The sequence below is a fragment of the Saccoglossus kowalevskii genome, chromosome 11 (assembly GCF_978046115.1).
Source record: "Saccoglossus kowalevskii chromosome 11, keSacKowa6.1, whole genome shotgun sequence".
Lineage (NCBI taxonomy): Eukaryota > Metazoa > Hemichordata > Enteropneusta > Harrimaniidae > Saccoglossus > Saccoglossus kowalevskii.
Window position 1 is genome coordinate 22,293,085 of NC_140651.1, and position 18,149 is coordinate 22,311,233.

At 33.8% G+C, this 18,149-nt stretch overlaps 1 protein-coding gene across 1 annotated transcript in view; it reads left to right on the forward strand.

Moving 5' to 3' along the window:
- LOC102805688 (aryl hydrocarbon receptor-like) overlaps positions 1 to 13,287 on the forward strand; it is a 51,989-nt gene extending 38,702 nt beyond the window's left edge. Inside the window, exons 3-12 of the mRNA XM_006816021.3 lie at positions 5,083 to 5,222; positions 5,377 to 5,466; positions 6,508 to 6,655; positions 7,104 to 7,177; positions 7,368 to 7,576; positions 8,737 to 8,846; positions 10,027 to 10,168; positions 10,770 to 10,885; positions 11,672 to 12,507; positions 12,942 to 13,287. Of these exons, the coding sequence (XP_006816084.1) occupies positions 5,083 to 5,222; positions 5,377 to 5,466; positions 6,508 to 6,655; positions 7,104 to 7,177; positions 7,368 to 7,576; positions 8,737 to 8,846; positions 10,027 to 10,168; positions 10,770 to 10,885; positions 11,672 to 12,507; positions 12,942 to 13,103 (2,027 nt within the window). The 3' untranslated portion in view covers positions 13,104 to 13,287. The remainder of the gene's footprint in view (positions 1 to 5,082; positions 5,223 to 5,376; positions 5,467 to 6,507; positions 6,656 to 7,103; positions 7,178 to 7,367; positions 7,577 to 8,736; positions 8,847 to 10,026; positions 10,169 to 10,769; positions 10,886 to 11,671; positions 12,508 to 12,941) is intronic.
- Positions 13,288 to 18,149: the final 4,862 nt, after the last annotated feature.

Sequence of the window (18,149 nt, forward strand, 5' to 3'; positions counted from 1 at the left end):
ACCTGCGCACGCGCGAGAATTGAGCCCCAAGTTACGATAACAACACACGCTAAAAACGCAAAGGCTCATGGGTAGACGTTTGTTTGTAATCAATGACACATTGTGGCCAACTGACGCATGCGCAAGTGACGACTCCCCCCCCCCCCCCACCGCTTTAAATCAATTCAAATGGCTTTGGCTGATAATGTATGTATAAAATGAAGAAATTAAATAAAAAATTATTTCTGCTGATTGATATTAAAATAATAGACAATTATTGGTCATAAATCTATGATAAAGTGAAACTTTTCGTCTCCATATTATTTTTTATTGCAATTCTATGTTGATCAGATTGTACGGGAAGCATGTTTATTCAACAAATGTTTCTTGTTATTTCTGCCACTGATATACCGGTAGATGGTATAAATTCCTGCAATGAAGTCACCTTTAATCTTTAAATAAACTGATAATTAAATCAATACGCCAAGTGGACACTATGGACATCAATGCTGTTTTCACTCATATTGATTTCAGTAACGCCTTCATAGTCCCAATTGTCAAAACTGACTATAATTGTCATGGTAACGAATATTTAGAATTCTGCAAAAAAGCTCCTTATTAAAGTTTTCTTAAAAAAGTACAGTAAATTGTGATAAAGTTATGTGTATATATGTGTGTAGTATATACATGTATCTGTCTTTTCCTATCATTGTTTTCAATAAAATATTTTGTAAGCGTTTCAATTTCATGAGATACAAATATGGAATATTTGTCTGGGCTTTTTGCCAGTCTGACGAATTAAAAGAAATATGAGGACGAAAATCGATAATGTCTTTATGTATTTTTTTTATCTGATAATTTCAGAGTATACAATATCAGGTTACCACAGTATAGCAAGAATTGTTCAATAATGTTTTAGGAATAAAATTGGGATTAAATTCTTGTCCTCTCACACAGTCATAGCACATGCTATGTTTGATTTCCCCTTTGGGTGAAATATGACAAAAATCGCCAAAATGATGGCAGACGTTAATAAACACTAATGCAAATTTACATTGAAAAAGTAATAATCACAAAGAATGAAAATCACCATATTTTTCGATATACATTTAATCGTCAAGCGCCAAAGTTAACTTTTGTCACCTTTGTTTTCAACAATTAATGATCTGTCACCAGTGGGAAAATGTTTTCATTTGGGTTGAAAATTTCTTTTCACATTTTGTACCAAAATTTAGACAGGAAATATAGAGCTGAAATTTTCATGATTTTGAAATTCAAAGTTGATGAGAACAGATTGCTTAAAATGTTTTGGTATGTATTTTTCAATCTGTACAACATGCACGTTATAAATCCCTAACACCAGGATGAACTTTGGTAAATCCAGGGATAATATTATTCGGCATATGATCCTTTGTTTTAAATATAAAATGCTCAAAATTCTCACAAAATTGTTCAACATGTGTTTCTGTAATTTCTTTGTTAATTTTGAAATTAAATTCTTCATACTTTTAAATTGACTCCAGATATTGATCAATATTTTGGAATGAATATGGAAAACATTATGTGCGTTTATGTTATGGTACGTAGGTAAGAAATGTGGTTGTTAGCGAATGGTCCCATATTATCAAAGATGTTGACTTCCTTTATTATACAGATCAATGCATATGAAAGACACACTAATTAATTTCTGGGATGGTTAGAACGTATTGAAACACTGTAAAGAGTCATAATCAGTATATAGTTAACATTGCGAGATGATCAAAATGTATTCGGTTGTCAGAAAATCACTCTCTACCAAAGCACCAAAGCAAATTTTGCATGGTGTGACGACCATTGCCCTTTAAGTTTTTTTCTTCGCCTTTGTCAAAAATGTCAACATTTCCCAAGTAGTCCAGTTAAATATATCAACTTGTTCAAATTTCTTTTCAACAGCAAAATGTAAAATGTCAAAATTTTGTCTTATTGGATCAAAATTACGATTAAACTTTTGGAAAATTAGAAGAAACGTGCAAAAAAGTATGTTGCTATTTTGGCGGGAAAATAAATGGTGGTTATGTGAAAGGTTAAATATATTACAATTACATTGAGGGGTGACTATGTAGAATTGTAAATGTCTATAATCTTTTTGAACATATGTGAACCTATTATAAATGCTGTATTGAGTGATGAAATCTGTTAAAATGATGTGTTTTACTGAAAGCGTTATTAAATGGACTCATTTCAGCTTCAGAGATATTGTTCTCATGTCCCACTTAGAGTCATTGTGAATAAGGCTCAATACAAATATTTTTTTGTTCTTGTCATATGCGTTTCAATCAGAAATGTGTTTTTTTAATGTTTTTTTTTTTCACTCGTATTGCCTTTTGTTGAAAATGTCTGGAACCGCAAACAATGAAACAAGTTGAAAAATATTTTCATTTGAAAAGAGCCAACACAGTTGTTTGGATTATATTTTAATCTCCACTGTTCTCACCACATGGTTCTTTTGCTGATTTTAATTATTGTAAAAATTCAACTATTAATGCTCACCCAAAATAATCTGCTTAACATTCCTGACTAAAACTGCTTAGTGTGATCCATTTGGTGATCGTATAGTATCGAATTATTACTGTGATTCTGTCAAGAGTGGTTGGAATAAAATTGACTAGCCCTATGCCTTTGTGAGACCATTTAAACTTAATAAGTTTAATGTGAGGGCATACAATCCATTCCCACGACACTTTGGGAAAAGGTGAAAAATACAAATATATTTTATAATTGATTGTTTACTCAAAAGTTTTATCTGTCATCATATTTTTGTTTTTATTTTTAATTGCGTTATATAATGATGATTTTTGATCAGCTCTTGAATTCATACATATGCTATCCGTATGTTTAAAATAACTTCAGCATATAGGGGCAATTGATTAATATTGTTTATTAATTTAAAAAAAAAATTATTTGGTAATTTTCATTGCTGAGTTGTTACACATGTATAGATACACATTTTGTTTGTACCATTCAATTGGTTAAATGGAAGTCTAGAAGAGCGCCCTCAAAGATCACTCTATATGGGGTTCATGGTTTTTCCTATTATGCAACATCTATTTATTAGTCCCCGTTCGGTCTCGGTCCGTCCGTGCGTCCGGAGTCATATCTCAGAATCCCTTGGACCGATTTCGTTCATTCTTTGCATGTGCCTAGTACTTTATGTGGGACATATGCACATGCAGTGGTTTAGCGAATCGATTCAAAATGGCCGACTGGCAGCCATCTTGTTTTTTGAAAATGTTGTATTTTGGACATGCTTTGTCAGTTTTCATTCAAACTTGGTACATAGATTATACATGTTAGGATACATGTCCATGATGATTTATTTCACAATTGGATCAAAGATGGCTAACTGGCAGCCATCTTGTTTTTTGAAAATGTTTTTTTTTGTATTTTGGACATGCTTTGTCAGTTTTCATTCAAATTTAGTACATAGATCATACATGTTAGGATACATGTCCCCGACTGTCCGTGAGTTCCTGAGTCTGTCCGTCCGATCGTCCATGTGTCCGTCTGTTCGTGCATCAGTCTGTCCAAGGTCATATTTCAGAATCCTGTGGACCGATTCCGTTCATTCATTGCATGTGCCTAGTAGTAGGATACATGTCCATGATGCTTTATTTCACAATTGGATCAAAGATGGCCGACTGGCAGCCATCTTGTTTTTTGACAATGTTTTTTTTTGTATTTTGGACATGCTTTGTCAGTTGTCATTCAAACTTGGTACATAGATTATACATGTTAGGATACATGTCCATGACGATTTATTTCGCAATTGGATCAAAGATGGTCGACTGGCAGGCATCTTGTTTTTGTTTTTTTATGCGGTATCTTGGATGTGCTCTGTCAGTTTTCATTCAAATTTGGCACATACATGTACTTTATACATGTTAGGATGCATGTCCATGACAATTTGTTTCAAAATCTGGTCAAGGATGGCCGATTGACAGCCATCTGACTTTTTGGCCTTACTACTATATTTCCACAATTTATGTACCTTTTTCATTCGTATTTGGCACATACATCATACATATCAGTGTGTTTCATAATCAGATCAAAGATGGCTGAATAACGGCTGTTTTTATTTTGGCCATATTACTATGACACGAAACACGTGTTTTGATGTAAATAAACAATCTGTTGTATACGCCACTTGGAACTCAAGTTTCAAGGACACGCTCGCGACAACCCCTCCGCTTTAATATGACGAGCACAAAGAGACTGGGACTGTGTCATTTTCAATGACTTGTTAAATGATAATTTATTCAGATTATTTGCTTTCTGACATGGATAAACCACGTTTTTATGTATATTACTGTAGAATACTTTATTTTTGCTTGAAATAAATTTTTGCTATTTTCACTGAAGTAATGATTCAGGAAAATTAAATCCAGCAAATATATATTTCTTTCTATATTTTACATTCAACTTGTCAAAAATCAGTGAAAATAAATTCCATACAAAGCACAAAAAATGTCTTTTCAGCAAAAATTAATTCCAGCGAAAATAAAGTATTGTACAGTATGTGCTGAAGATGCGTCTGACTAGCATACATGATGTGGTAGGTGTTTTGTCACAAGAGGGTACCACAATAGGGAAAAACAAAAGAAAAATTTTATTAGTCACAAGGTGGCAGCATATAGATAGGCTTCACTGCAAATACGTTTATTCATATAGATATGTATACATGTACATGTATTATTAATATCCTTCCTATTCCTGTCATTCTCTACCTTGAATAAACAATTTTAGCGTTCATTAGAAAACATTTTTTTTATTATTTGAAATATGAGAAATACTGACATTCATAACTTTTTTATTATAGGGCGTTGGCCGCATCCTGTTAACACTGTTTGTTACAAACTATGTGATGACCACATCCCTTTAATATACAATCATAAATTCTTCATTGAACAACTATGTTTTCATGTTGTTAGCCACTTGACAACTAGGATTATCTTCAAATTAACCCTCTGATTGGTGATCCAACAATAGTAGTACATGCATCAGATTAAGTTCAATGTGATTGACATTTTTTTTACTAATGATAGGTTTCCACTTTATATGTTTCAGCTGTAATTAGTGGCAATGGTGTTAGTAACAAAGCTATTACAGTGGATGATTGCTATGGCAACCAGACCAAAGTACCTCCCATCAGTACTCAACCTCAGAACAGATCATGTCTGGACGGTGAAGGAGAGCTATTACTACAAGTAGGTATAATCAAAGATGTGTACATTAAAGGATTTGCAACATTCTAAATCTGTGTTTTCCCCAAATCTCTGAATCACCTCGCTTTGATGCTGGGTTTCTTTAATGATATAATGAAATCCATTATTGAATTAATGTAACTTTTACTGTTGACAGGCGCTGAACGGATTCATGATAGTCGTATCTTCGGATGGCATTATATTTTACGCATCTCCTACGATTTATGACTTCCTGGGGTTCCATCAGGTAAAGTACAGTAAAATGCTTTAATTAGTTAATAATTATTAATAATAATAATTAAGTTGTGTAAAATCGGAATTGTGACTGTAGAGAGCGTGGAGGAAACAGCGAAATGGCTGACTGATGTTGAACAAGCCCGCTGGGGGCGCTGTACAAGAAAACACAAGATAAAACCTGTTTTAGGAACAAAGCAATAGCAAATTAACCAAAATTACAGATTATTTATTACACAATTTAGTGAGAGACATATGTTTCATTTTTGAAAATAGTGCAATGACGCAGAGTGTAACAATGTAGGTCATCTAATCATATAAGAAATGAGTTTTATTTAACAGTAGAAACCTCACTGAGGAACATTTTTTGAATCTTCATCACTAATAAATAGCTTTCTTTCAGGGGGGGGTGAATTATAGGTTCAATTTCCTTTTTGATGATACACTATGGAACATAAATGAGAATGTGGGAAATAGCTCATCAGCTTTAATTAGGAAGTATGCAACTGATTTATGGCATTATAGAAAAGAAATGATGAATGTAATTTAAAGATATGTATTACTGTTTTCATGGTGTTGATACAAAGGTTGAATAAACATTATTATTATACATCTGTCATCGAACACCGTAAGTTACAGCATGCCATAATTTTGTAATATTTTACAGGGTATTTTCATCCTACCATATAAGGAAATGCAAATTCCAAATATGGAATGATTACACGCATAAGCGTCCTCTAATAATAAAAACAAACATGGCTGCCAATAGGGTCTGACCAAACTCCACACAAAGAAGTTCGCTGATTCTGTTCTAATTTTTTTTGGATTTCGGCATTCCCATGATGTATTCTTGGAAGGAAAAGAGTTATTACGAGGATACCTCAAGGCATGCACTTACACAGTATACCACGCATCGATACTCCAGCTGTACTGTCTGAGTGCATACTTTGAGGTATTTTTGTAATAACCTCATATTATTATTATTATTATTATAGAATAGTGTAATGATTTCATGGAAGGTACAGTATAATTATTTTGATCTGTTACATTTCAGAGTGATGTAATGAATCAGAGTGTATTTGAGATAATCCATACCGAAGACCGAAATGAGTTTCGTCGACAGCTGGGTGACCTTACAATTACTTCTGACCAATCAGGAGCCAATCAAGTTATCACTCCTGGTGACTCACTTCCTGCACAAGGTTAGCATATTTGTGTTTGAGCTGAATCTATATTAATAATTTATTAAGATATTACAAATATTTTTAGATCTACATTGTATAATTAAAAGTAATGCAACCTTATCCTGGTATTGTGGGTGGCTTGGAGCGTAGGGTGGGTTAATTGATCGGTTTGATGGCAGGGTGGGTTGGTTAGAGGGCAAGGTGGGCGGACCTGTTATAGTGCAGGGTGGGTGTTTTGTTAGTGGTTAGTTGCATGAACGGCAGGGTGGGTTTGTCAGTTGGAATGCTGAGGCAGGATTTGTTGGAGGATAGGGTGGTTGTGGCAGTTGTGGGGCAGGGTGGGTTTGGCATTTGTGGGGCAATGTGGGTGGAACAGTTGTAGAGCAGGGTGGGTATGGCAGTTGGATGCAAGGTGGTCAGTTAGATATTGTTTAATTGGTATAATTGTATTTCTCTCTTATTTCAGATATGTCTAATAATGCAATAAGAAATTTTGTCACAAGATTTCGCTGTCTGCTTGACAACTCTTCAGGATTTCTGGTGAGGAAAAACAGCAACTATGGTTATTATAATGGTCTAGTTTCAATTTGGTTTCTTAAAAACCTTGCTTAACTCAAGGATAAGTCAAACAAAATATGCTTTTTTATCGAATGTTTTCTTGATCTGACCATTGTTGAATGATTTTTCTAGTTTTCCAGACTAACAAAAAAACTATTTTTTTTATTTACAGGCACTACATTTCACGGGTAAACTCAGACCCTTATATGGTCAGAATCATCGCCATGACGACAGTGGTGTGATGTTACCAGACAATACCATGGCGTTGTTCACTATAGCATGTCCATTACAGCCGCCGTCTATTATCGAAATACACACCAGAAATATTATATTTCGTTCAAAACATAAACTTGATTTTAAACCTCTCAGCATGGACCCAAGGTACACGTATGTTCTTATTTTTATTGATTTCTATATACTTTAATTCAGATTAGAATTTAAAAATATATTTTAATAATACATTGCACCATTTTGATAATGAAATTGTCAAGTTTGTCTTTGAATTATGTTCCTGTTTATATTACCTATAACTTTTTATTGGAGGAGTGTTTTTTCTTTTTGACAATATTTTTGGAAGAACCCAGTGAACCTTTTCATTTGAACTGTTTGCTGACCTGAAAAAACTAATTTACATGAGGGCAATGCTATAGATAGCTTAACCACTTAACAGATCTTGGCACATACATTGTAGTTGGTCTAGGATACCCCACAGAAGTCAGTGATTACCTTGTCATTTCCATAATTTAGCTTTCTACAGTTTTCACAAAAACCACTCATCAAATTCCTTTGAAACTTAACAGTTCTCGGATAAGACACACACTTGACAATTTTTGGTTGAAATCTATGCATATTAATTGCCCATTTTGCATAAATTAGATGAATTTAGCTTTCAACAGTTACATGTATCACAAGAACCACTTTGAAACTTACATGTAACTGTTCTCAGATAAGCCACATACTTGGTTATTTTAGGTTGAAGTTTGGTTATTTTAGGTTGAAATCTATGCATAATAATTACCCATTTTGCATAAATTAGCTGAATTTAGCCTTCAACAGTTATCACAAAAACCACTCATCAAATTTCATTGAAAATATGCATATTAATTACCTAATTTGCATAAAGTAGACAATTTGTTTATATCCCAAAAAACATTTATCAGATTTTAAATAAACCAAAGCCTGCAAACTGTAGATGTACAATCAAATTAATTTCTTCTGTTTTTATATTTTTAGAATTTTCTGTTAGTATTTATAAGAGCAAAAGCAGGGCTTAATTAAAGCGAGAGAGTCATTACATGTGCACATGCGGGATAACAACACATGCTAAAAACACAAAGGCTCATGGGTAGACACTTGTTTGTAAACAATGACATGCTATGGCCATCTGACGCATGCGCAGGTGACGACTCCTTCGCTTTAGCCAACAGGCTTCTGGTTCAATTGTCTCATCTTACATTTTTTTGATTTTTGTGATTGATATTAGTATAAACCACACGGCTATATTCCATGTTATTTATATTTGTTGTCGTTGTGGTTTACAGGGGACTTGAATATCTTGGATATAACGATAAAGATATGGCAAGTGCTGAGAAAGGGTACAATATGGTACATTTTGAAGACCTACTCTACTGTGCTGAACAACATGGAAACTGTAAGTGAATAGAATAAAATAGAGTAGAATAGAATAGAATAGAATAGAGTAGAGTAGAGTAGAGTAGAGTAGAGTAGAGTAGAGTAGAGTAGAGTAGAGTAGAGTAGAGTAGAGTAGAGTAGAGTAGAGTAGAGTAGAGTAGAGTAGAGTAGAGTAGAGTAGAGTAGAGTAGAGTAGAGTAGAGTAGAGTAGAGTAGAGTAGAGTAGAGTAGAGTAGAGTAGAGTAGAGTAGAGTAGAGTAGCGTAGATTAGATTAGATTAGATTAGATTAGATTAGAGTAGAGTAGAGTAGAGTAGAGTAGAGTAGAGTAGAGTAGAGTAGCGTAGCGTAGCGTAGCGTAGCGTAGCGTAGAGTAGAGTAGAGTAGAGTAGAGTAGAGTAGAGTAGAGTAGTAGAATAGAATAGAATAGAATAGAATAGAATAGAATAGAATAGAATAGAATAGAATAGAATAAAATAGAATAGAAAATATGTTCAAATGACTAAAAATTAATAGATGGGTAAACCACTCAATATATTTTCTGATTAACATTGTAATTCTTCAATATTCAATTCAAAACTTGCGCGATATTACAAAATAGGCTGAGCTATCAATGCAAAGTTATGGAAAACAGAGTGACAGTTGCTAGCAAAGAAACTCCTGCCCTTTGACCCTGATTGAATCATGCTGGAATTGTGATTGGCGACTACAAATTCATCATATCATGAATATTTATAAAATGGGTGGGAAAATTACAACATTAACAATAGAACACTATTATGAAAATTTTATGCTAATGAGATGAAGCTCCATAGCAAAACAATGGTGAATAAACTTCAAGTGATTTTTGTGTACGTACGATCGAGTGATGGTGCAAAATAATGACAATGATTCATTAGAAGTGTCAAATTTATTATATTGTTGATCTACATACCATAGTATGTCATTTTGATAAGAAAATTACAGGTTTTTGAAATCGTGGGCATCTCGACAATACTTTTGATGTGTAGGTAGTGTAAGTAATTAAATTTAAAAAGACTGGAATTAAAAGTCTTGAATAAAACAAGTAAAATTCTGTGAATATCATTTTAAAATATTTCTTGGTTTTAATTGTTTCTTTTTTAAAAAAAAAATGTAAATTCATTCAATCCTTTATATCAGTAAAACCATGTGACAGACGTATTTTTGTTTGATTTTCAGTATTGAGAAAAGGAGAAACAGGATTTATTTATTTCCGTTTAATGACAAAACATGGATCTTGGCTTTGGGTACAGGCCAAAGGTCGAATTATATTTAAAAACAGCAAGCCTGACTATATCATCTCGACTCACCGTCCAATGAGGTAAGACCTTTAAAAAAAAAAATATCATATCATATTTGTCATTGTGATAAAGCAAATTTTTAAGAGACTGTATGCGCAGAATTACACTACTAGTTGCTTGCTTATCGCAAAGTGATATTTTTTACAGTCAGCTTGCAAAGGAGTGTGCAGAAAGCAATACTGTTTGCAGTGAGCTCACAAGAATTGGGAATGCAACCTTCACAATAAAAAAATTAAAGGGCAGTAGTTGTCGTGCTGAGCATGTGCAACATGTGCTTTGATGAACATTGATTTTCCCACAATCCAATGCACTCATCTAATGGAAATCACAAGTATGAGTTTTGACCTTGCCTGTGTCTCTTCAATACCTTCCAATCTCAAAAGAAATTATCTAATTAAAGATTGGTAATAAATCAGTTTGTACTCGTTGGTCTGCGCAACAGTCAAAGTCGCCATCTTTGTTTATATATGAGACCCATATCTTGCCAATGCATGATGCGACAACCATTGCTCTTTAACTCAATAAAGATAAAGATGTAAAACATTGGTGGAAAGAAATTTTAAGGGTTAGCGTTCATTATTGGCAAGGCCTCAATAACTTTACTATGTTATTATTTTCCAGTGAAGAGGAAGGAATGCAGCATTACCAGCAACGAGGGAATTATCGCAAGTTTCCATTTTCCGGACCTGCTGTGCTCTACGATTGCAATGAACCAAGACCTCCATTCATTCCACAAGGTAGGTCTTTGCCATGGTAACAAAACTGCAGTCAATTCTGAATTTTAAATTTCATGAATATATACATAGCTCATCCTTTTATTCTTACCAATGCTGCATTTTAGTTGTCCTAGTAATTATTGTTCACTGCCAAAAAATTTATTTCTACTGCAATTTTGTTTGTTTACTGTATTTGCTTTGAAAGTAGAACACATGCTTAAATAAATTTGAGAGATTTGTTATGGGAAAAATAAATAATATTTAAATGATTCAATATACAACCATTGTAATTTGTGTTTTGATATGTTCTCCCATTATTAATATGTACTGTATGTTATAATAATTATTTTTTTACCATTCACTATGAATGCTACTTTCGTAACTGAAGTACTGTATTTGCTCAATTAGAAGTGCATCACCAATAAAAGCAAATGTAAATCAATAATTGCATACTGAATTATTAAAAATATGACGATAAACAAACCTGTCGTTTACATAAAATATATGCACAACTTTGGTACCCGGGTATATGATATGGACTACTGTGTATTAAAATGTGTTATACTGTGATAATACTGAGCGGAAAAAATATGATTCGGTGTAAATTTCACTAGTGTGAACTGTATGTAAGATAGGTTTAATGGAAATGGGAAAACAATGATATCGAAATGAAATAAATCAAAAATGAAAACAACTGACTTTTTGTATGTTACACATTCTTATTGAATTATAGCTTTATATATCTACATATTTAACTATAATATATCTATAGTTAAATTTATGAATTCTGGTCTATGTTTAATACAGGCATGGACTTTCCATATAGCAAAGGCGTCAGCAACCCTGGAAGTGATTGTGGATTAAGAGGTGCGGGAGGAGTTCCCCAAGTTGATGATCTAAACGGGGCTTATGTGAATGGATACAATGACTGCACGGTTAAGATGGAAAATGTACACTTGGCTATGGATGCTGATCATGCCGCAATGTCGGCTCCTATGGTAACAGATACAATTCATCATCCTGTTGCTATGACAGCAGCAGGGATGCAGGAACATGACTATAGGATGAGTGCACAAGCCTATTATGGATTGAGTTATAGTAATGATGGGTATGGTTACCATAGAAACTATTATGCTAATCAACACTTTAATCCCGGAGGCGAGCATGATGGGTATCGAGACTCATTTGATAAAGGAATGGAAATGCATAGGCTGTATTCATCTGATCAGAGAATTATGCAAACAAGTGACAATATTCTGCCAACTTACTATATGAATTACCCAACATATAGAGTGAACTCCACAGATGAACATGTTACCATGGAGACAAGTAATGGGAAACCAACACAAAATAGTCATGGGCTAGCCAACCCAACGCCAGCTTGCCAGTTTGAACATTATAACATGGAAGAGGCTAAACCTAGTAGTTACAGACCAAACAAACAAGCCAAAACAAAAACATTGAAAAAAACCAGCGCACATGTTGACGGAAGGAAGGACTCAGGAAACTATTCCTATTCAAGTTGTTGTTTGCTGTCTTCAAGTCCAGAGGCAGATATCACTTTACCAAATGCATGTAATTTACCATATATGCAAATCAGTGCTGCTGATGGCAAACACTATTACAGTACTGTGTCGACAAAGGTGAATATTAATTGTGGCTTCTGATTGGGTTCCTTCATCTGTTCACCCTGTCTGTCTGTCTGTCTGTCTGTCTGTCCATCTGTGAACTTTGTTTTCAGACATCTTCACCATATTTAAAATATCGCATAGTCGTTTCATATTTTGAATTTGCATTTCCTAATATATTAGGATTCATATACTCTGTGTAAAGCTGCAAGATGATGGCAAGCTGTAACTTACCACAAAACAGTGACAATTGTTTTTTATTAATAATCATTGTTAATTGTACCAGGAAATTCAATGATTCAAAGAAAATTTAAAAATTCAAATTCATTTTAAATTGTGAGAATGTCAATGAACTTTTTTCAAGAAAAAAAGAGATTGAAAAAAAACTTGAGTGCTTATGTGTGCAATGTAATCACATGGTCCTAACTTGATTTTTTCTTTTAATATAGGGCAATATGGGAATGAACACAGATCCTGTGAGTACAGTGGATTCTTGTAACGCATACACAGAAGAGACGGTGCAGACTCCAAATCCATTGTTAAATCCATTGCCACAACCGTTGTTATCTTTTTCTGCTCTGGCTGACACACTACTTGGAACTGAAAAATAATCAAAATTTGTTATCATTATTCGTAATTTATATGGTTGAAGATATTGCTTGCTTTCTGAATCAGGAAATTGTCATGAGGGCTGGTATGGGTTTAATGAATGTCGCTGCTCGCAATCAAATCATGTTGCCATTGGTGATGCTGCCAGAATTGTTTAAATTAAATTAAGAGTTTTGGAGAACTGAATCTCCATCATCGTTGCCATCTACATTTGTACCTTGAATACTGTCACACATGTCATCTCTTGTTAGATGTCATCGACTGCATACAATACACTCTCAAATGTGTATTTAAATTTAATTCATCATTTCTGTTGTTTGTATTGATAACAAATACACTGTGTATTTCAGTACAGAATTCACCTAAAAGTTTTAAACTGCTTCCAATACACCATATATATATATATATATATATATATATATATATATATATATATAGTAATTAATGTAAATGTGATTCTATATATATATATAGATATACACATTATGCAAATTTTGACCTTTCACTGCCATCACCAACACTTTGACCTATGAACTTTGACCTGTACAGTATCTGCTTCCTTTATAAAACTTGTGATCATTTTCAAACTTTATAATAAGAATCTGTCAGTTAAATGTCAAATTATTTTATTGTCAAAAACTGATGTAGAAGTTAAATAAGTGAAAAGTACACTGAAAATTTCATATTTTTTTGTGGGAACAGGAACATGTTTGTTTGTTTGTGCATTGGTATCTCTCATCTCATAACAGTCCAGTGTGAATACTCATTAAATCAGAGTTTGTTTTAGTGGGAATAATGAGAATTATGGGAAATTTGATTCATTGGCCATTGTTTAGAAAATTTCGTGAATTCTGGGTAAATTTTCATGAATTCAGGGTAAACTTACATGTAGAAATATTTTGGGTGTATTCCTTTTATGATTTATCCTGAAGTGAATTGGTTGTCAAAAAAGTAATCCACAATATTGTTCATAGAGGGCGTACTTCACTATGCAGACTAATCAAAACATAAAAACCATGACTGTACTGACTGGTTATTCCATCCTATTCATCAGTGTTTGGGTAGTTGACATATTCTGGGAAAAATGTATAAATATTGAGAATTGATATATTTTTAGCCTCTATAGGTTACATATAAAGATAGATGGCTTTTAGTGAACTGTGATATGAGGGTGAACAAATATTCATACTCAAATACCGTGAATGTGATTGGCTGCAAGTGTCTTATGTTCTGAAGGTCAGCCAATAGGAGATAACCTTCCAGAAGTGCGAAGCATATTTGTGAAGTTGAGTCATACTTGCTAGAACAATTTGCATTAATTTATTAAACAAACAAATAAGCAAAAACTATGGTTTGAATCACAATGTCTAAACCAATCAAACCCCGGCCTCCCTGTCAAGTTTCATCTGTTCGTAATTTTCTCAACCAATCATAGTCATGAGTATGATCTTTGTTGAAACAGATTAACCAATCCAATTTGAGCATGTTGAAAAGTCTCAGCCAATCAAATGTGACTTGAAAAATAGCTGAATACCTCATTCAATTATGTACTTTGATACATGAAGTAGAGTACAGTTGTGCTTCTTTTTTTAAACAATAAGATACAAGGTTTTGGAGGCTTATAGTTAAAAATGTAACAAATCTGCTTGCTTCTAATATAAGCTTCATGACACAGTTTTTGCATTATTGCCTGAAATCAAATAATTTTATTCTTATGATACAAAAAAAAAAATGTTTTGAAATAATTAAAAAAAAAACTTAAGGTAAACAGGGTATTTATTATATGTTTCTTTTGTAAAAATCATGCAGTTTTGTTACGTACTTGTCACCCAGCCAGGCAGGGATTTATCACGCATGTCTTAAACAGAGCACTCAGTGATACAAGAATCCATTAAATGTAGGTGTATATACTTCTGCTTTAGAAATTGTCTTCCACACTTTAAGAAATTTTATTCTGGTTCAACTGCAACTGTAAATGGTAAATTTTAACCAGGTTCCCTTTCCTTTCAACCACTGACTCCCCTATGTAAGAAATGGTACAATCCATATGACATCACATCCTGCATGTTACTTCATTGCTCTTTTCACTCAGGTCTGTATGTAATTTTACATAAATGATTTAGGTGGGTGTCAGTGAAGTCTTTCTAGACCATGAAATGTGCATCATATTTTCAATATACTTTTGTTATATTCACTGTGTAACGTACATTTCATTGATTGTATCTGTTAATTATCTTCTCCCAAAAGAAATATATCTTGCCATATTGGTTTGAGATTATGTACAGTTTATTAAAATGTGAAAATGCTTACATGTGTGTAATGTGGCAGTAATTTCATTTTGCAAATGTTTTTCATAAGAAAGTGGGTGTGCTAGATGACTTATAATTAGCATATATGTAAATCAGCATGCTCTTCAACAGACACCACTATTCAACTTGCTTGTCAGGGTCATTTCACATGTGTCCACGCAAATGTGATCATGTGTACATTGTATAAAGGTAGACAAATACATAGTGCCAGTTTTATAGCTACAGCTATGTGTGTAATTAACTTTACATAATGTTGAATGTCAATGTAATATACGAAGATGGACTGGCACTGAAACTGGTCTACAAAATCTGGTTCTGAAATTCTTACAAATTCATGGTACTCTCGCTGATGTATAATTTATGGTTCTGATCTGGGGGTACCAGTACTGGTCCAGTATGCCCGGTTCCGAAACTGCTCCACAATAGCACATATCCCTACTACGCATGCTCTAAGTATGAGCAATGCTGGGTACACAGCAGCTGATTTAGACAGATGAAAATTGTAAAAATCTAAAACTACATATTGTTATTTCTTTCCCATTCAACATTAAATATATTGTGCAACCTACATTGGTATGTCTTATGTCTTTTAATCAAGATCAACCGTTGAGGCCGTAATTGGCTACAGATGAACTTCCAACTCCTGGTATTTTGTTAGTCCAAAAGTAACTATTTGCCCACTCAACTTGAGTCTGTTGCATCAATACATATGAAGAATGATTAACTAACATAAAGAAAATACAAACAATATAGGTATAGTCAAATAGAGCTATGAAAAGCCCTAACCCTACTCACAGTACATATACAAAAATAAAACCTTACATAACCTCTAATATGCTGACTAAGAGCAACTGAATGAATCTAACAGTACAGTGATAAATTACGAAATAAATGTATTAATATACACAGTTGAATAGTCAGTACAATATCAAAAAATCAAAATGTACATACAGTAATGCCATACAGTAACGATGATAACTTGATGCATGTACAGTCTGATCTAGAAAGGCAAGGCCGTAGCTAGCGGAGGGGCAAGGGGGGCAGTTGCCCCCCTGAGTTTGGGACTTTTTTTAAAACTTAAAATAGAAAAAATTCGAGCAACAACGTATTTGGTTTGTACACGATTTGAAATAAAACATGGTAAGCCAGTTGCGTGTACGTTGTTTATATTTATTACTGAGCGCATTGACACTTTGATACACAGCGGGTCAAACGTAATAGTCTTTATTGAATTCGTATCCTAAAAATGAACATAGATCTAAGTACAATAAAGCATGGATGTCATTCCATGTCAGAAACATTCAGAATAAAAAAAGGAAGATACACTAGTATAAAAAAAACTAAACTAAACACAACTAAAGCAACAAACTTGCCCGAAAGTGGGTTAGAAATGCAAATTAATAAAGTAAATGTTAGGATTACTTATTTAGATTGACACGTCAGCCATGGCAGCTTCGAAGAAACGTTTGACACAACTGTCAATGTTGACTTTTTATAGTACAAGCAGTAATGTGAAGAATACCAGTATGATTGATGTATGACGTCGCCCTGACAGTATGTATGGCAGTATATTCGAATAAACAAAAAATCGATCACACTCGCCACAATCTGATGATATAAATCATTTAAATTACGGCTTCTTTTTTTTTAGGAATATGTGGTGGCCCTGAAAAGGGCCGTTTAGTTTAGTTGACATGAAGCCACTAATCAAGCTCGGTCACTTCATTATGATCTTCTTGGTGGTCGAGATTCCTCAGGGTCTGCAATGCCTCACGGCGGCGGGAAGCAATTGACAGAATTTCGTAAACGATGCGGAATATATTCAAATATATTGAATGTACATGTATATTATCTTTTCTCGGATCATGTCATCCAAGATCTTGAGACGCAATTTGCTGATCATCACTGTGATCTGATAGCTGCACAAGCACTTTTACCATGCAACATTGGTCAGCTCACATCAACCCATGTGACCTCAATTAAAAACTACTAAGGGACATTTTTGCAAAGGGCTGAATTTTTGAATATTGAAATTGAGAAGTGTATAACAAAGTTCAGCGATACACCAATTGAGCAAAGGCCCAATGATGCTGCTTCATCTCTTGCTGTTTGTGATGTCAACTATTTCCCAGCCATCCACAGAATTCTCACACTATTCTTTACAACACCTGTCGGAAGCGTATAATGTAACGTTCTTTTTCTGCACTTAGGCGGGTAAAGTTATGGACACGATCTAGCATGCCTCAAGACAGACTCACCGCTCTTGCCATGTTACTTGTACACCGAGGCACAGACATCATTCCTTATCCAAAAGTGATTTATTCAAAGAAAGATAACTGGAGATAAATGTATATGCTATTGCCAAAGTTGTAAACATAAACTGTGTATTGTACAACTATCAATTGTATTAATCAGTCCTGCACATTAATGTAAAACAGTTGATTATATATGAAGATAGAACAACAGTGTGTATAAAGTTCATACTGTAATATCCCGTGTTTTGTTTATATTCATAAAATAAAGATGATAGACTTATGGCGCAACTGCACACCTATACGCCCATATACATTTATACGCAACTTAAAAAAATACATTTGCTGCCCCCCTAGTGAAAAAAAGCTAGCTACGGCCCTGAAAGGTATAACATTCATCATAAAAATATTCAATGAAAATAATGTACAATACTCGTATGTGATGACAATACACTGCAACACACGAGGTACCAATATATCGGCGTTG